General features: G+C 52.4%; 1 protein-coding gene across 1 annotated transcript in view; it reads right to left on the reverse strand.

Moving 5' to 3' along the window:
• Positions 1-4,757: 4,757 nt before the first annotated feature.
• LOC100541076 (potassium voltage-gated channel subfamily A member 2) overlaps positions 4,758-13,690 on the reverse strand; it is a 28,569-nt gene continuing 19,636 nt past the window's right edge. The window contains exons 4-5 of the mRNA XM_010724265.2: positions 10,706-12,610; positions 4,758-4,962 (exon numbers count right to left, since the gene is read on the reverse strand). Of these exons, the coding sequence (XP_010722567.1) occupies positions 12,161-12,610 (450 nt within the window). The 3' untranslated portion in view covers positions 4,758-4,962; positions 10,706-12,160. The remainder of the gene's footprint in view (positions 4,963-10,705; positions 12,611-13,690) is intronic.

Genomic DNA, 13,690 nt, shown 5'->3' on the forward strand with positions numbered 1-13,690 from the left:
TCTGAGCATCCCATGTGGGATCTCCTCCTGCTGCTGGCTCTGGCCAGGATCTGGTTTGCTCCCTGAGCAGCCACTGGGAGACAATTAGGAAACAGAGGCACTGAAGATGGTGCAAAGGGATTTTGCTCACCAGCTCCATTCATCCCCCACTGTGCACCAGCAGCCTCAGTGCTGGCAGCAAAACAAGAGAGAGAAAAAAGCCAAAACAGCACAAAACCAAGAAGCTGAGTGCTGCTTTCCTAGGAACCTGCCCAAATGCGGAAATCAGAGGCAGGGGCAGAGCTCAGGCCCCCAAGGAGAGCCCTGTGCTGCTCCGTGCAGACATAGAGGCCAGTGGGGTCAGAGCAGATGATTTGTAGAACTCAAGGCTTCAAGTTTCCCTGTCATTGCTAAATTCCCAGTCTGAGCCTACCAGGAGCAGGCATGGGGCCACTGCTCTGCTCCCAGCCTTGGCCCTCAGCTTAGAGTCTTGCACAGGATTTGGGGATGCATTCTCAGGAATAGGGTTTGCAAATCCACCCAGCTCAAGAGCTCAGTCAACAGTGCAGTGAAACAATATCTCACTTGCAGGGGCCATTGGGTCATGGGATGCAACAGAACAGCACTTTTGCATTGCAATATAAGCCACCCCAGCAATGAGTGCCCCACCAGCAACAGATGCTGCACCAAAACCAGCATTCCCACGTTGCCTTGGCTTACATCACCCATCTTAAACTCTGGGTTTCAGCTGTGCCACGGCTCTGCCCACTTTATGGCCCCCAGCTGTGTTCCCCAGAGCAGGAATATGCAGGTGGTTGAAAAGCAAAAGAAATCAGAAAATTCTGCAGGTCTCCACTGCCCTCCAATTGCTCTCAGACTGCCCAAGTGCAGACCGGTCCCAGCTGCTGCAGATTAAATGCAGCTTGTACAATCGTCATTTATTTTTCCATTCTCTCTCACTCTTCAATATTTTTTAGACAAGCCGTAACCTAAAAAAGCTCTGAGATTATTTGGCCAAGCTTGCTTTTGGGTGAAGCCCAAAGACGTGGTACAAAGCCAAGGGCAAGGTTTTCAGATGAACTTCAAGCCTCGTTTCTCAAGCTCTCCGCCTGCAATGAGGACGAGCGGTTCAGTGCCTCCACTTACATTGGCTTTGCCAAAGTATCACTGGTGACATCCCTTCTTGTGACACTCACAATGAGAATTTCAAGGCTTTACTCAGAGCGACTTCGGTTTAAAGCCAGTGCAGCTCTCCAGGTTGGTGGGGTGGATGGAAATGTGCAAATTTTACCCCATGATTTTGCTGCTCGGTTTTATTCCTGAGAAATGCATTACATTTCACATTCTTTCACGCTGAAAAATGAGCAGTGAGTTCATAGAATCATAGAATGGCCTGGGTTGAAAAGGACCACAATGATCATCTCATTTCAACCCCCTGTTATGTGCAAGTCACCAACCAGCAGAACAGGCTGCCCAGAGCCACATCCAGCCTGGCCTTGAATGCCTCTGGGGATGGGGCATCCACAACCTCCTTGGACAACCTGAGATATCTCATACCCCATCTCTGTTACATCCTCGGACCCCCAGCATCTCTCCTCCCCCATCTCACCACCCACCCCCATCACCATGGCACCACCAGAAATGTGTTTCAGCCGTTTTATTGAACTTTGCGTATGAAAGAACAGTTTTGAGTCCTAATGAAAAAAACCAATTAAAAAATAAATTTGACATCAGGTAAAAAATACCACACGACCAGAAAATAAAAACCCAAAAACCCACCAGTGTGGAGCTGAATATGCAGCCCACAGCACAGTGGGGTCACCAGGACAACAGGATGTTTGTTCGAGCATCAGATCAGCACCGATGGAATAAATTGAAACGTGGGCAACACAGCTCACTGGGCAAACCAAAATGAAAAAGAAAGCAGGGCAACGAGGCTGAGCTTTGCATCTCCAGCCACAAATGGTGTTGTTTCTGCAGTCTGGCTGCTCTGGATTTGGCCCTTGTGCAGAGAAAGCCACTGGGTTATCAGGTGGTTGTGTTGGGTTTCAGGAGGCAGGATGTCACTGTTGGAATATCTCTGTGTGTTGCTGCTGAGATAGTCCTAAGGACTTCTCATCACCAGCCAAAGTGCTGCCTGATGACGTGGAAAGCAACGTCAACGTTATACCCAGCCAGGAGGGAATCATGGAAATGAATTGCATAGTAAATGATGGGAAACGAAGAAATCAAGACCTCCTGTGTGAGAGGTGGGTGCTTGGTCAGGTTTCCCCTCTTGCAAAGCTTTGGGACCCCAGGTTCTAAAGGAAGAGCCTATTCTCCTTGGGAGGAGCTGAGTTTGGCCATGGGAACACTCCTCCCTCTACAACAACAGTTTTCCTCCCTACACACCAGGTTGGGTGCAACTTTCAGACATCACCCTGTTGGCACCCAAACAAATGATTAAATCCCATTTCTCATACACCAGTGGCAGGTAGATGGTAGCAAACACACACCATTTTGACTAAAACTGTCCCATTTCAGGCACTGGGCCACAACTCCACGCCATTGCTACTTCTCCTCTTAATAGCACAAAGGCTCAGATGTGTCAGTGGCTTTTCTAGAGCCAGGAAAGTCATCCTGCCCCAAAACATTCTCTGAAATGGCACTGCTGCTGGCCTGGCCTTGATGTCGTCAGAGACAAAGATCTGGAAAACAGCAGAGGAGGACAGCGGATCTCAGCCCATTCCTTTGGAAGATGCACTGACGATGTCATCTTCGAAAAGAAAAAAAATGTGTCAACGAAGGGTGATTTCCCTGCGTCAGAGGTGGGCAAAGACACCGCACTACAGAGCGGTGCAACAGGAGAAGCAAGAGAAGGAGTCATGCAGACTTCCAAGGTTGTACAGAGGAGAAAAACCCTATTCTTCAGTTTTAGAAGAATTCAGTGGCGACAGCAGCATTAAACGCATTTTGGATAACATCTGTGCCTCTCTCAGCTGTTATCCATGAGCATCACCCCAGTGCCATCCCAGTGACTACAGCACCCTGGGACCCTGCCCTACAAATCCTCCAGGAGGGGCCCTGTGGCAAAGCTCCCATTGCCATCAAGCACACTGACACAGGAAGGGAGGAGGGCTGCAGACAGCAGGAGGAGCTCAGACGTGTTTGGCGTCTCAAGCGCCGCACGACGCACGGCTTCCTCAGCATCTCTGAGCGTGGCTTTGAAGGGCTATGAATAAAGATGAGCAGCCTGCAGTCGGATGATTATGGGAATAAATACGTGCTATTTTTTGGGGGACCTTCTCTTGCTGTCAGCCATCATTAAATCTCTCCCCTTTTTTTTTTTGTTTTTTAATCGACTGGATACATTTTTAATTTGCCTTCCCTTGCCAAATCCGGCTCTTCCTTCAAAGCGACATTTGTGCATGGCTGTCCTGCTATGATGGTTGCCTATAAAACACACAGGGCTATCTTTGGAGTCATGACAATGCAGACAATACACCGGACCAACAATTAAAGACTATCAAACTCTCGCTTATTTGGAGAAAGCACATTAACAATTAGCCGGGTCAGCAATCAAGCAAAAGAAATCCAACAGCATGGAGCACACGTGGGCTGAAGGGCAGTTTTGTTGCCAGAGCTGATAAGTACAACACTGAAAACAGGTTGAAATTTGGTGATTTCCACGATTTGGAGATGTCAAAGAGTCACGGAATTGAGTTGGAAGGAGACTTAGAGGCCATCTGGTCCAATTGCCTGCAATGGATGGGGGCACTCAGGATGTCCACGGGGACGGTGAGGTTTGGGGAGCAGAGCTGCTGGCACCCATTGGGGCATCACTGCTTCAGAGCCCAGCAGAAGGGCTCTGCTCTTCCCATCCCATCCAACCCCAAGCAGAGAGATGCTTTAACACAGAGCTCATTGAAAACAGACGAGGCACAACCACGGCGCGCACGCACATAGCTTGTAAAAAAATCTCCGGGTCACACACCAGTGAGAAAGAAAAAATAACTTCTGTACTGATACATTCTATCCCCACTTTTAAGGGCTACTGTTTAATGTTCCAAAAGAAACTAAATTCAACACCTCTGGGATCAGGGCTTCCCGAGAGGAAATCAGCTCTCCTCCTGCCCACAGGGGTGCTGGGTCCCATCTCATGGGGTGCTGGGCTGTCTGCAGCCCCGACTCCCCCACAGGCTGCTCGCCCCTATGGGATCACTGCAGATTTGTTCGTTGGACCCCTTTTGCACCCTCAGGACCAGGCTAGGTGCTGCAGGAAGGCTGCAAACCCATCGTTTCGCAGCTGTTTTGCAGGGCTGGATGTGACGCAGAGCCCTCCCATCCATCACAATGGAAAGAGAGCACCGCTGGGTTATTTGGGGCTCACAGGGATGGAAATGAGCTCAGCCCTCACCCCCAGACACTGGACAGCTTTTGGCATTCATCCCAGTGCTGGAGAGCTGCAGCCTGCTGGGAGGACATGGCTCCCATTGCAGGAGGCAGGGAGGGATGCCTTTGGTGCAGCACGTACCTATTTATAAAGAGCATACACAGGAAAGCCAGAAAAAAATAGAACAGAACTTGTTCACTTCCTATGGCCAAAACCAGCCCGTGTCACTGGGAGCACTGAGAGCAACCCACGTGCCCCCATTTTGCTCCCACCCCAAGCAGAACACTTGGACAGCCCACCGGCGGCTCTGCTCAGCATTTCCCTTCTGATTGCTCAACCTTCCAAGAGGTTCCAAACCCATAACCCCAAATCCTGAAATAACATCCAACCCATTTCCACCTCTGTCTTTTTTTTTTTCCTCCTGGCTTGGCACCGTCTCATCACATTGCATAAAGAATCTTCCATCCATAATGCACTTGTGAGAAGACACGGACGAGGCGAGGAGCAGGTCGGGGTGGGGAGCTCCATCCATCAGTGAGTGCTATCTCCTTCAGAGGTGTCTCATCCCCAAGCACAGTCCTGAAGCTCTCACACTGAAGCTTTTCTGCTCTCTGTTGGGCAAAGAAAAAGCAGCGTTGGTGCACAGCCTGGCTTTGAAAAGAAGCAGCACGTTGTTATGGTTTCAGTGCAAAGTGGGGTGGATGGCACACATTGGTCCCCTCGGACGACTTCAATCCCCGTTCCCCAGAAATGAAAAGGGAAATTTCGCTAATTAAAATCGTTTAACAGAGTGAATGCAACGCAGCTGAAAGAGAGCTAAAGCTAGGAAAAGATTCATTAAGCATATTCTGGTTATTAACTATTCGCTCACGTTAACGGCAAGTTGTAAATCCAATCCAAAATAATTACCATGAAGTGAGTCTTCCTCATCACATTTTTCTCTTAATCAAGCTGAGCTCCTGAAGACCTGATATGGTCTTAAGCAACTGGCTGATAGCTGAGAGCAGGGGCTGATTGCTGAAACCCAGCCTGAGATCCAACCTCTGTCCCACCACCTCCATCGCTTCCATTTCCCCCCAAAAACGAACACCTCCCTCCATCCCACAGCTGGGAAATGGGGCATTGCTCTGCCCACCCACAGTGGGGCACAGCCCTGAGCTGGGGGGATGTGGCACTGAGCTCTGAGTGGATCCCAAGCGCTGACCCCTTGGCGCTGATGTTTGAGTGAGGATTAGTAATGCTTTTGATGGAGAGGTTCGTTAACTATATTAAAACCAGCCTGATGAGCGCTAATGAGCGCTGCCACCAGATCGGATGACGAGAGCTGGGTGCTTCGTTAGTGGGAAGGATCTGTGTTAATGAACTAAGTACTAACGAACCTGGATCCACTTCTCCCAGTCTGGCCATGAACCCCTTCCCTACAATAAGCCAGTTTTCCCCACATGAGCCTGTTGTACCCAAATGGCTGAGCCTGGAGCCATAACATACACCCAGATAGGAACCTCAGCACAGCACGGACTGATCAGATGCAGAGCAGTGGGCAGAAATGCAGACACAGCTCAGGTTTCCCAGCTCTTTCGGGTACCCCAGTGCCTTTCCAGGATGTATCCCTGTCCTCGTAGACAGAACCTCCAAACCCTCAATCTCATGATGTCATTATTCCACTGAATTCAGCCAGAACAGTAGTGGGAGTGAGGTCAGAAGCATGCAGGAGATGTTGCTGCTCTGGCTCCTGAAGGGATGCAGATGTATTCCCAGCACACAGGGATGATGAAATCCTCCCCCCTCCAACAGAAGCAGAGGATGTGAAGCAGCAGCTACAGAAATCAGAGGTTGTTCAGTTGGTGGAGCCAAAGGATTCGTGGCCAAGAGGTGGGAGTTGGCGGAGCGGCTCGAGAGACTGCGTGCACCGCATCTTCCTTGAGCCCTGGACCCGGGGGAAATCTGGGACTGGAAAACAGCTCCTGTTGAGCCAAATCCTTAAGGGATAAACAAAAAGGATGGGTCTGTCCGCCTTCCTCTCATCCCAGAAAATATGTTGGAATGGCTGAGATTTTTAATACAGAATTAAAGTGCGGGTTATAATTGATGACAAACAGTGCAGCTTTGGGGGAAATAGATTTTATCACATTAACTTGATGAACTCTTCTTACTGAGCTCCAGGTACGGCTGATGGAGTTATGTGCTGTTGTAATGCACTCCTGCAAACGAGCTGCACGGCACCTTGGTTTTGAAAATGGAGCAACAAATGCACAGAGATTTCAGGAGAAATGAGGCATGAGGGTGGAAATGCAAGTGCAAAGATGCACATCCTCCATGTCTGCAGCACAGGGAATCCCATTTCATGGACTGCAACCTGCACAGCATCCCCCAGCCACACTGCAGTGCTCTCAGCTTCTTTTTTTTTTTTGCTACCACAGGAGTAAACAGCAAAACACATCTTTCTGCAGACACAATAATGCTTTGCAATGCGTGCATTTGTCTTTTCCATGCTTCACTGCAGCCTTCGGGTGCTCATGAGAGCAAAACCTGGAGCAGAGTTGCTGCTGCAGGAGCCCCACTGCACCCCAGCCACCACTGATCAAATCATGACATAACCCAAAAGGATTTTCCATATCTGCTATGCAAGAGGCAAGCAAACAGCTGGTGCTGGTCAGCATCAACACAACTCCAAGTGCACTTTGCTGCCTGGAGAGCAAGAGCAGAGATAGCCAGTGGCTGATGCAGTCATGCACATCCGCACCAAGTCTTCCCACACAGTACGTGTAAGGATGCTAAAAATGAAGTGCAACAAATGTGGAAGAGCAACAGACGTGACGGAGCTTCGCCGTGCTCAGAAAAGCATCCGAATTACGAGTGGTGAGGAAATGAATCACTGCAGAACCAACACAGCACCGCTGATCCGGGGGTCTTCACGTACAGAGATGGTTCCCTCTGTGCAGAGGTGAAGAGCAGCCAGAGGGAAGTATTTGAGCAGAGTGACAAGCTGAATGAGATAGGAGACAGGTTTTAATTTACTGGAGCGTGTCCTTCTTCATAAGAAGGAGAAAACTGATGGTGCCCTGCAGGCACAACCGTGCACGAAGGTTTCCCCTTCTGCAGAGCATCCTCAGCGCTCTGCCAGCAATGAGACACGGATGGGCCCCTGAAATGTGGGGATCTCAAAAAGCAGCTCCTCGTTCACAGAGGAAAGGCAAGCAGGGGCTCTTGGGGGATTTTCTCAGAGCGTTTTTGGCTATTTTGATGGCTCGAGCTGAAAGGGCAGCGTGGGACTCCGCTCCCATCCCTCTTCCGCACAGAGAATGGTTCTCATGAGCAAAAAATGCTGTTTGCTCTCTGCTGCTGACAAACAGCAGGAGCACAGCAGCCCTGACGCCTTCCAGCACAGAGCAGCAAACACGCGTCCCGTCAGAAGGGATGAATATCGCATTGACGGAGGCACCATTACTCATTTTCCTGCTCGGGAAGCCAAGTTTGGGAGAAAAAGCTCTCGGTTGTGCCTGGGGCTCTGTCCTATGAGCTGCAGAGCCCTCACTGGGGCTGCTCCACTGGGCTCCCCCCAGGAGCAAACGTTCCCCATGCAATGCAATGGTAGGGCAGCTCCATGCCGTACCCTAAGAAAAACCTCCATCAGTGCCCACCCAAATGCTGTTAACCCCCACCCCCACTACCAGGGGAGGGATTCCCAGCACCGGGAGACACCCAAATGTCCCCAGATCCACAGCACCCAAATGTCCCCAGATCCACAACACCCAAATGTCCCCAGCTGCACATCGCTGCCCAAAGCCATGCGCTGGGGGAAGACCCAGAGCAGAGAAAGGTGAGGATGAGCAGCACCAGCTCCGTAGCAGCGAAGGAACGCACAGGATTTGCTCTCCCCATGGCATCCCACAATGTCCTCAAAACACCTGCACCCATTGCCCACACGCATACCTTGGCACAGGGATGCCATTGCTGAGCTTTCCTTCCCCTACACAAAGTGCAGGAGACTGAAAGGCAGAACGCTGCCGGGTGCGATCCTACCCGTGTGCTTGCACCCTATTGCTTTGCACCACAGGTTTGCAGCCTGTTAAAGCATTCAATTATGGAGAAAAGCACTGCCTTGTATAGGGCTGGGCTGTGCTTGCACGTAGATATGCATATTTTAAAAGCTTGGCAGGAAGAGGGCTCCAAACTACACAATTGAACAGATTTCATGCAGAATGCCCTCCACACACACAAACCACCACCAGAACCCCATGCTCTGCTCTGCCAGGACACCCCTTGGCAATGGGTGAGAGCTCCTTCCCTTCTGCTGGGGAAGCTGCTGCTCTGCCCTTCGTCCCCACTAAACTGTTCCTAAATTGGGGATGAAAAACAACCAGCAGCTTCCTTTGTCCCTTTGTCAAGGGACAGAACAGCAACAATTGCCCAAAGAAATCTGACCCTGCAGGAGGAAAGGGACACCCCAGCCCTGCTCTGTGACCCCGGAGTGGGACAGATCCCATCCGCCTGAAGGGCATCTGCTGTGCTGGGGAGCAGTGAACCTTTTTGGAGGAATCCGGGCCACAAAAGTGTAAATAAGCAGGAGAAAAAAAGTGAGAAAAGCATCAAGCAGAAAGGCCAGGATGCTGGGGTTCCTGTATCAAAGGTGATGCACCCATGGGGAGGCAGAGACCCTACGGTCCCCTAAACGCCACCAGGAGCCCAGGGTAACACCTGTTTTGAGGCAAGCTTCACAGCCCAGTGTGCTCTGCTGTGCCTGGAGCAATGGTTGCAGCAGCACTAACACACAGCGGATGCACACAGAGAGGCAGCAAGGGCGCATGAAGTGGATGCACGCTGCAAGGCAGCGAAGGAACAGACACGGATGGAAGCTGCAAGGCAGCACAGGGCTCTCCATCCCCACGGGCTGCCACAGAGCAGTCTGGCAGCACTTTGCAGCTCCTGGCAGGATGCACTCAGTGGAGCTGTCAGACCATGCGGCACACAGAGTGCGCACCGAATGGCACCCAGCAAGACTGACAGCACGGAGGGATGGAGCAGACAGAAATGGGGCAGAGCACAGCAGGGATATCCCCGTTTTGCTGCTTGCTGTTCCCTCTCCCATTTCTGTGCGTGCCTTCAGCGCTTTGACGTTTTTCAGCAGTGCCATTCAGTGCTTGAAAAACTACGGCAGATGATCCGGCTTCCTTAGCACCTCTGTGATAAAGCGCTTTTTGCTGACAGTAAAATGTGTTTGAAGCTGTTCTGCCCCCACTGAATGAGGTGGGGAGCAGCCAGAAAAGCAAACTAACGACCGGTGAGGCTTCTGCTTATTTAAGTGGCACAGAAACTGAGAACTGTGTGCTGCTGTTTCCAGGCACACATGTGGTTTCCGTGCCAGTGCCATCCGTGCAACTGCCACAGCAAAAATATCACAACAAAACTCAGTGAGGAGGGGGGAGAGCTCCCACTGCCCTGAGCTCCAACCCTCCTTTTAGGACAGGGCATGCAGAAAAGCTTTGATAGCCAGCAGAAGGGAAAGCTCGCAGCTGGCTGTGACAGCTCAGCCTGCTGGCAAAGGTGCCTGGGGGTTCCCTGCTGCCCCGTGCTCTGGGATGCTGTCAGGGTGAGGGCTGTCAGCTCCGTGTGGCTGCAGAGCATCGCCCTCGCCATGGTCAGAGCAGATCCTCTGCTGGGGAAACTGCTGCAGCTCCAATAAAGCCGTCAGATGCCATTAGTGAAGAAGCTGCTCGGATGTTTTCCTTTGGTGCTGAGGGTTTTATTCACTGGTTGGGGTGCTGGGGCTGAGGGGCAGTGTGAGGTGGCACAAACCATCCCAATGCTTTTAAAGTCCGGAGGAAAATTTCAGCAAATTTCCCAGCAAAATTTCCAGTTTCAACACGGTCAAAATCCTCCCTTCCATCCCCTCAGGAAACACGTGGCTCAGCCAGGTTGGGCTCCAGGTATCCTTTGTCTTTGCTGGCATTCCTGTGCACTCCCCACCTGACAAACCTCTTTGTTCTTACCCCAAAACCAACTGGCACAGAGCAGGGCCCCACCAGCCCCACTGGGGACCAACCCAGAGCACCAAAACACTGCCACAACTCTTTTCTTTTTGCACAGTTTTGGACAGATCCCTGCAAGAGCAGCACAGCTTTCCCCCAGCATTGCTCACCCAGTGCTCAGTGTGCAACACCAGAAAGCAAAGTGAGAAGCACGCAGAACTGGAGGAACCTTAGGATGCTGCCATGCCATTACACCCAAAGTGCACGAAGACACACGAGGGCAGCAGGGGAAGCTGGAAAACAACACTACGCAGAAGGAAACACGAGGTTTGTTCCAAAAAGCAACGATGCAAACAAAAACCTCTCCCCCCCTTGCAAAGCTCACCTGATCCCATCAGATGTCCTGCAGCCCCCGGTGTGCACGGAAGGATGAAGGAGGCACATTTTCCCTGGCAGCTTTGGGCTTACATTGCAATCTTGCTCTTTCTAGCTCTGCATTTCTCCCCCTGGTTTCCAAAGGCTGCCGAGCTTTCCCCGGCTGAGCTTTCATTTCTGCCCTTGGAGGACACTTTGGGCTTTTGCTCTGGGTGAGGTGAGCACGGTCCTTTCTCCACTCATGTCTGCAGGCTCCCAAATCTCACTGCCAAGGTGTGAACTCCTCTGAGAGGGAGAGGAGGACCTGGGGAGTGCTTATTGCCTACGAGCGGGTGTTTGGGTGCAGGGATGGGCTGTAGGATGGGGTGCGGATGGGGGTGCGGGATGGGATCCCTGTGCGGTGCAGAGCCGTGGGGTGGTGGGGCTGGAACCATCTGGAAGGGCTTTGGAGGGAAGGGTGAGGGCCGAGGGGGGGATGGGAGAAGGGATGCCATGACAACCTTTTGGGGTTTCCCAGGAAACCGGGGTCGCCATAGCAACTGCATCACTCCGGTCCGAATTAGTGACTTCCGCTGGAAGGCGTGCTCACCACTTTAATCTCCTTGCCATAAGCAGCTGCATCTCTCCCAGACGCGGTGCAAAAGGTGGAAACATCCCTTTGTCTGCAGCTCGGCAGCTCAGCCCTCGTGCAGCCACCCCATCCCGCTCCACCCGCCGCAGCACACGGACCCACAGATCCTGAGCTGGGTGAAATCATGCCCGGGGCTGCAGGGGAAGGGAATTAAGGGTAGAAAATAAGGGGGTCGGGTTTTAGTCTGAACCGAATGCGCTCGGCTTGTGATCAGATGAGAATGTCATAAATGATCTATCGGGGGAGAAAAGGGGATCTGCGGTGCGTCCCTAAGGGCACACCGCCTCCCAGCATTGAGCACCGTTTAACAACCTGCTAACGGAGACCGTGCGAAATTAAAGGGTTCTTTCCTCCCAGCCCCCTTCCAGAGCTCGGCAACATGTTTTCCTCGTCTCCCCACCCAATCCGGGGCCGCTAATCCAACAAGTGAGCTTATGTGATGGAAGGGAAATGGGCTCCGCACCGCCTGCAGGGAAGGGGGAGCAAACCAGGAGCAAAGCGAGACGTTCCCAAAAGCCAGGAAACAAAGGCAGCCCTGCAACACGTTGCAGAACAGACACCTGCTCCAGCGGTGCCATTTGTCTTCATTCTCCTTCTCCGTACCCATCGGCCGTCCTCTTTTCTTTGGAGAATTTTAAATCCCTTTCGGATCTTTAGAAGGAAAAAAAAAAAATCTACAAAAATAAACGTATAAAACCAAGGGCGCAGACAGACGGACGATGGTGCATGTTCCACACAACACCAAGTACACACGGTCACTTTTGCATCATTATTGTTATTAATTTGTTTTTTTTTTTTACCACATCCTCAGGTTTCGCTGCCGCTCTGTGTTTATTAAACATCCGTAAAGATCTTTTTGATGTTCACACAGTTGGGATTGTTTGTGGTTGTGCAGTTGCCTGTCTTAAAGGCAGCCTGTTTGAATGCACTGTGGTTGATTCCCCCCTCCTCTATCACCATGTACTCGGATTTGCTGAGGGTGGAATTGCTGCGTGCCTTCCTCATCTCTTCGGTAGACGAGAGGTGCTGGCAGCTTCCAACGTGCATGTACTGGGCTTGCTCCTCACCTTCTGTTTCCCGGTGGTAGAAATAGTTGAAATTGGAGACTATGACGGGCACGGGCAGGGCGATGGTCAGCACCCCCGCGATGGCACACAGAGACCCCACGATTTTCCCCCCGATGGTGATGGGGTGCATGTCCCCATAGCCCACTGTGGTCATGGTCACCACCGCCCACCAGAAGGCGTCAGGGATGCTGCTGAAACCCGAACTGGGGTCATCGGCCTCGGCGAAGTAGACGGCGCTGGAGAAGAGGATGACGCCGATGAAGAGGAAGAAGATGAGCAAGCCCAGCTCCCGCATGCTGGCCTTGAGGGTCTGCCCCAGGATCTGCAGCCCCTTGGAGTGCCGGGACAGCTTGAAGATCCGGAAGACCCGCACCAAGCGGATGACTCGGAGGATGGCCAGGGACATGGCTTGCTGGCCGTTGCCTTGCCTCTCTGCCAGCTCGGTGCCCAGCGTGATGAAGTAGGGAATGATGGCCACAATGTCAATGATGTTCATGATGTTCTTGGAGAAGGTGGCCTTGCTGGGGCAGGCAAAGAAGCGCACCAGCAGCTCGAAGGAGAACCAGATGATGCACAAAGTCTCCACCACAAAGAAAGGGTCGGTGAAGGACGACACCATGGAAACGGCCGAGGATGAGGAATTGGTGAAGACATCGGGTGGGAGAGGGCCAGCACCCGTCCCAAATGTCCCCACGGTTCCCTCATAGTCGTGGTCATCCCTGAACTCAGGCAGGGTCTCCAGGCAGAAGATGACAATAGAGATGAGGATGACCAGGACGGAGACGATGGCGATGCCTCGGGCCGGCCCGGAGCTCTCAGGGTACTCAAAGAGCAGCCAGACCTGGCGCTGGAACTCCTTCTCGGGGAGCGGCCGCTGCTCCTCCCGAATGAAACCCTCGTCCTCCCGGAACTTCTCCATGGCCTCCTCCCCCAGCTGGTAGAAACGAATCTCCTCGGAGAAGATATCAATGGGGACGTTGACGGGTCGTCGGATGCGCCCGCCCGACTGGTAGTAATAGAGGATGGCGTCGAAGCTGGGCCGGTTACGGTCGAAGAAATACTCGTTGCGCAGGGGGTCGAAGTAACGCATCCTTTTGCGGGGGTCCCCCAGCAGCGTCTCGGGGAACTGCGCCAACGTTTTCAGCTGAGTCTCGAAGCGCAGCCCCGAGATGTTGATCACCACCCGCTCGCAGCACTCGTGCTCTCCGCTGACCTCCGCGGGATGCCCTGCGGGGCCGGCGGCGGGCGGCGCGGGGTGTTCGTAGCGTTCCCCCCCCAGCAACGGGTGCGGATGCTG

Source organism: Meleagris gallopavo, chromosome 28 (assembly GCF_000146605.3).
Source record: "Meleagris gallopavo isolate NT-WF06-2002-E0010 breed Aviagen turkey brand Nicholas breeding stock chromosome 28, Turkey_5.1, whole genome shotgun sequence".
NCBI classification, from domain to species: Eukaryota; Metazoa; Chordata; class Aves; order Galliformes; family Phasianidae; genus Meleagris; species Meleagris gallopavo.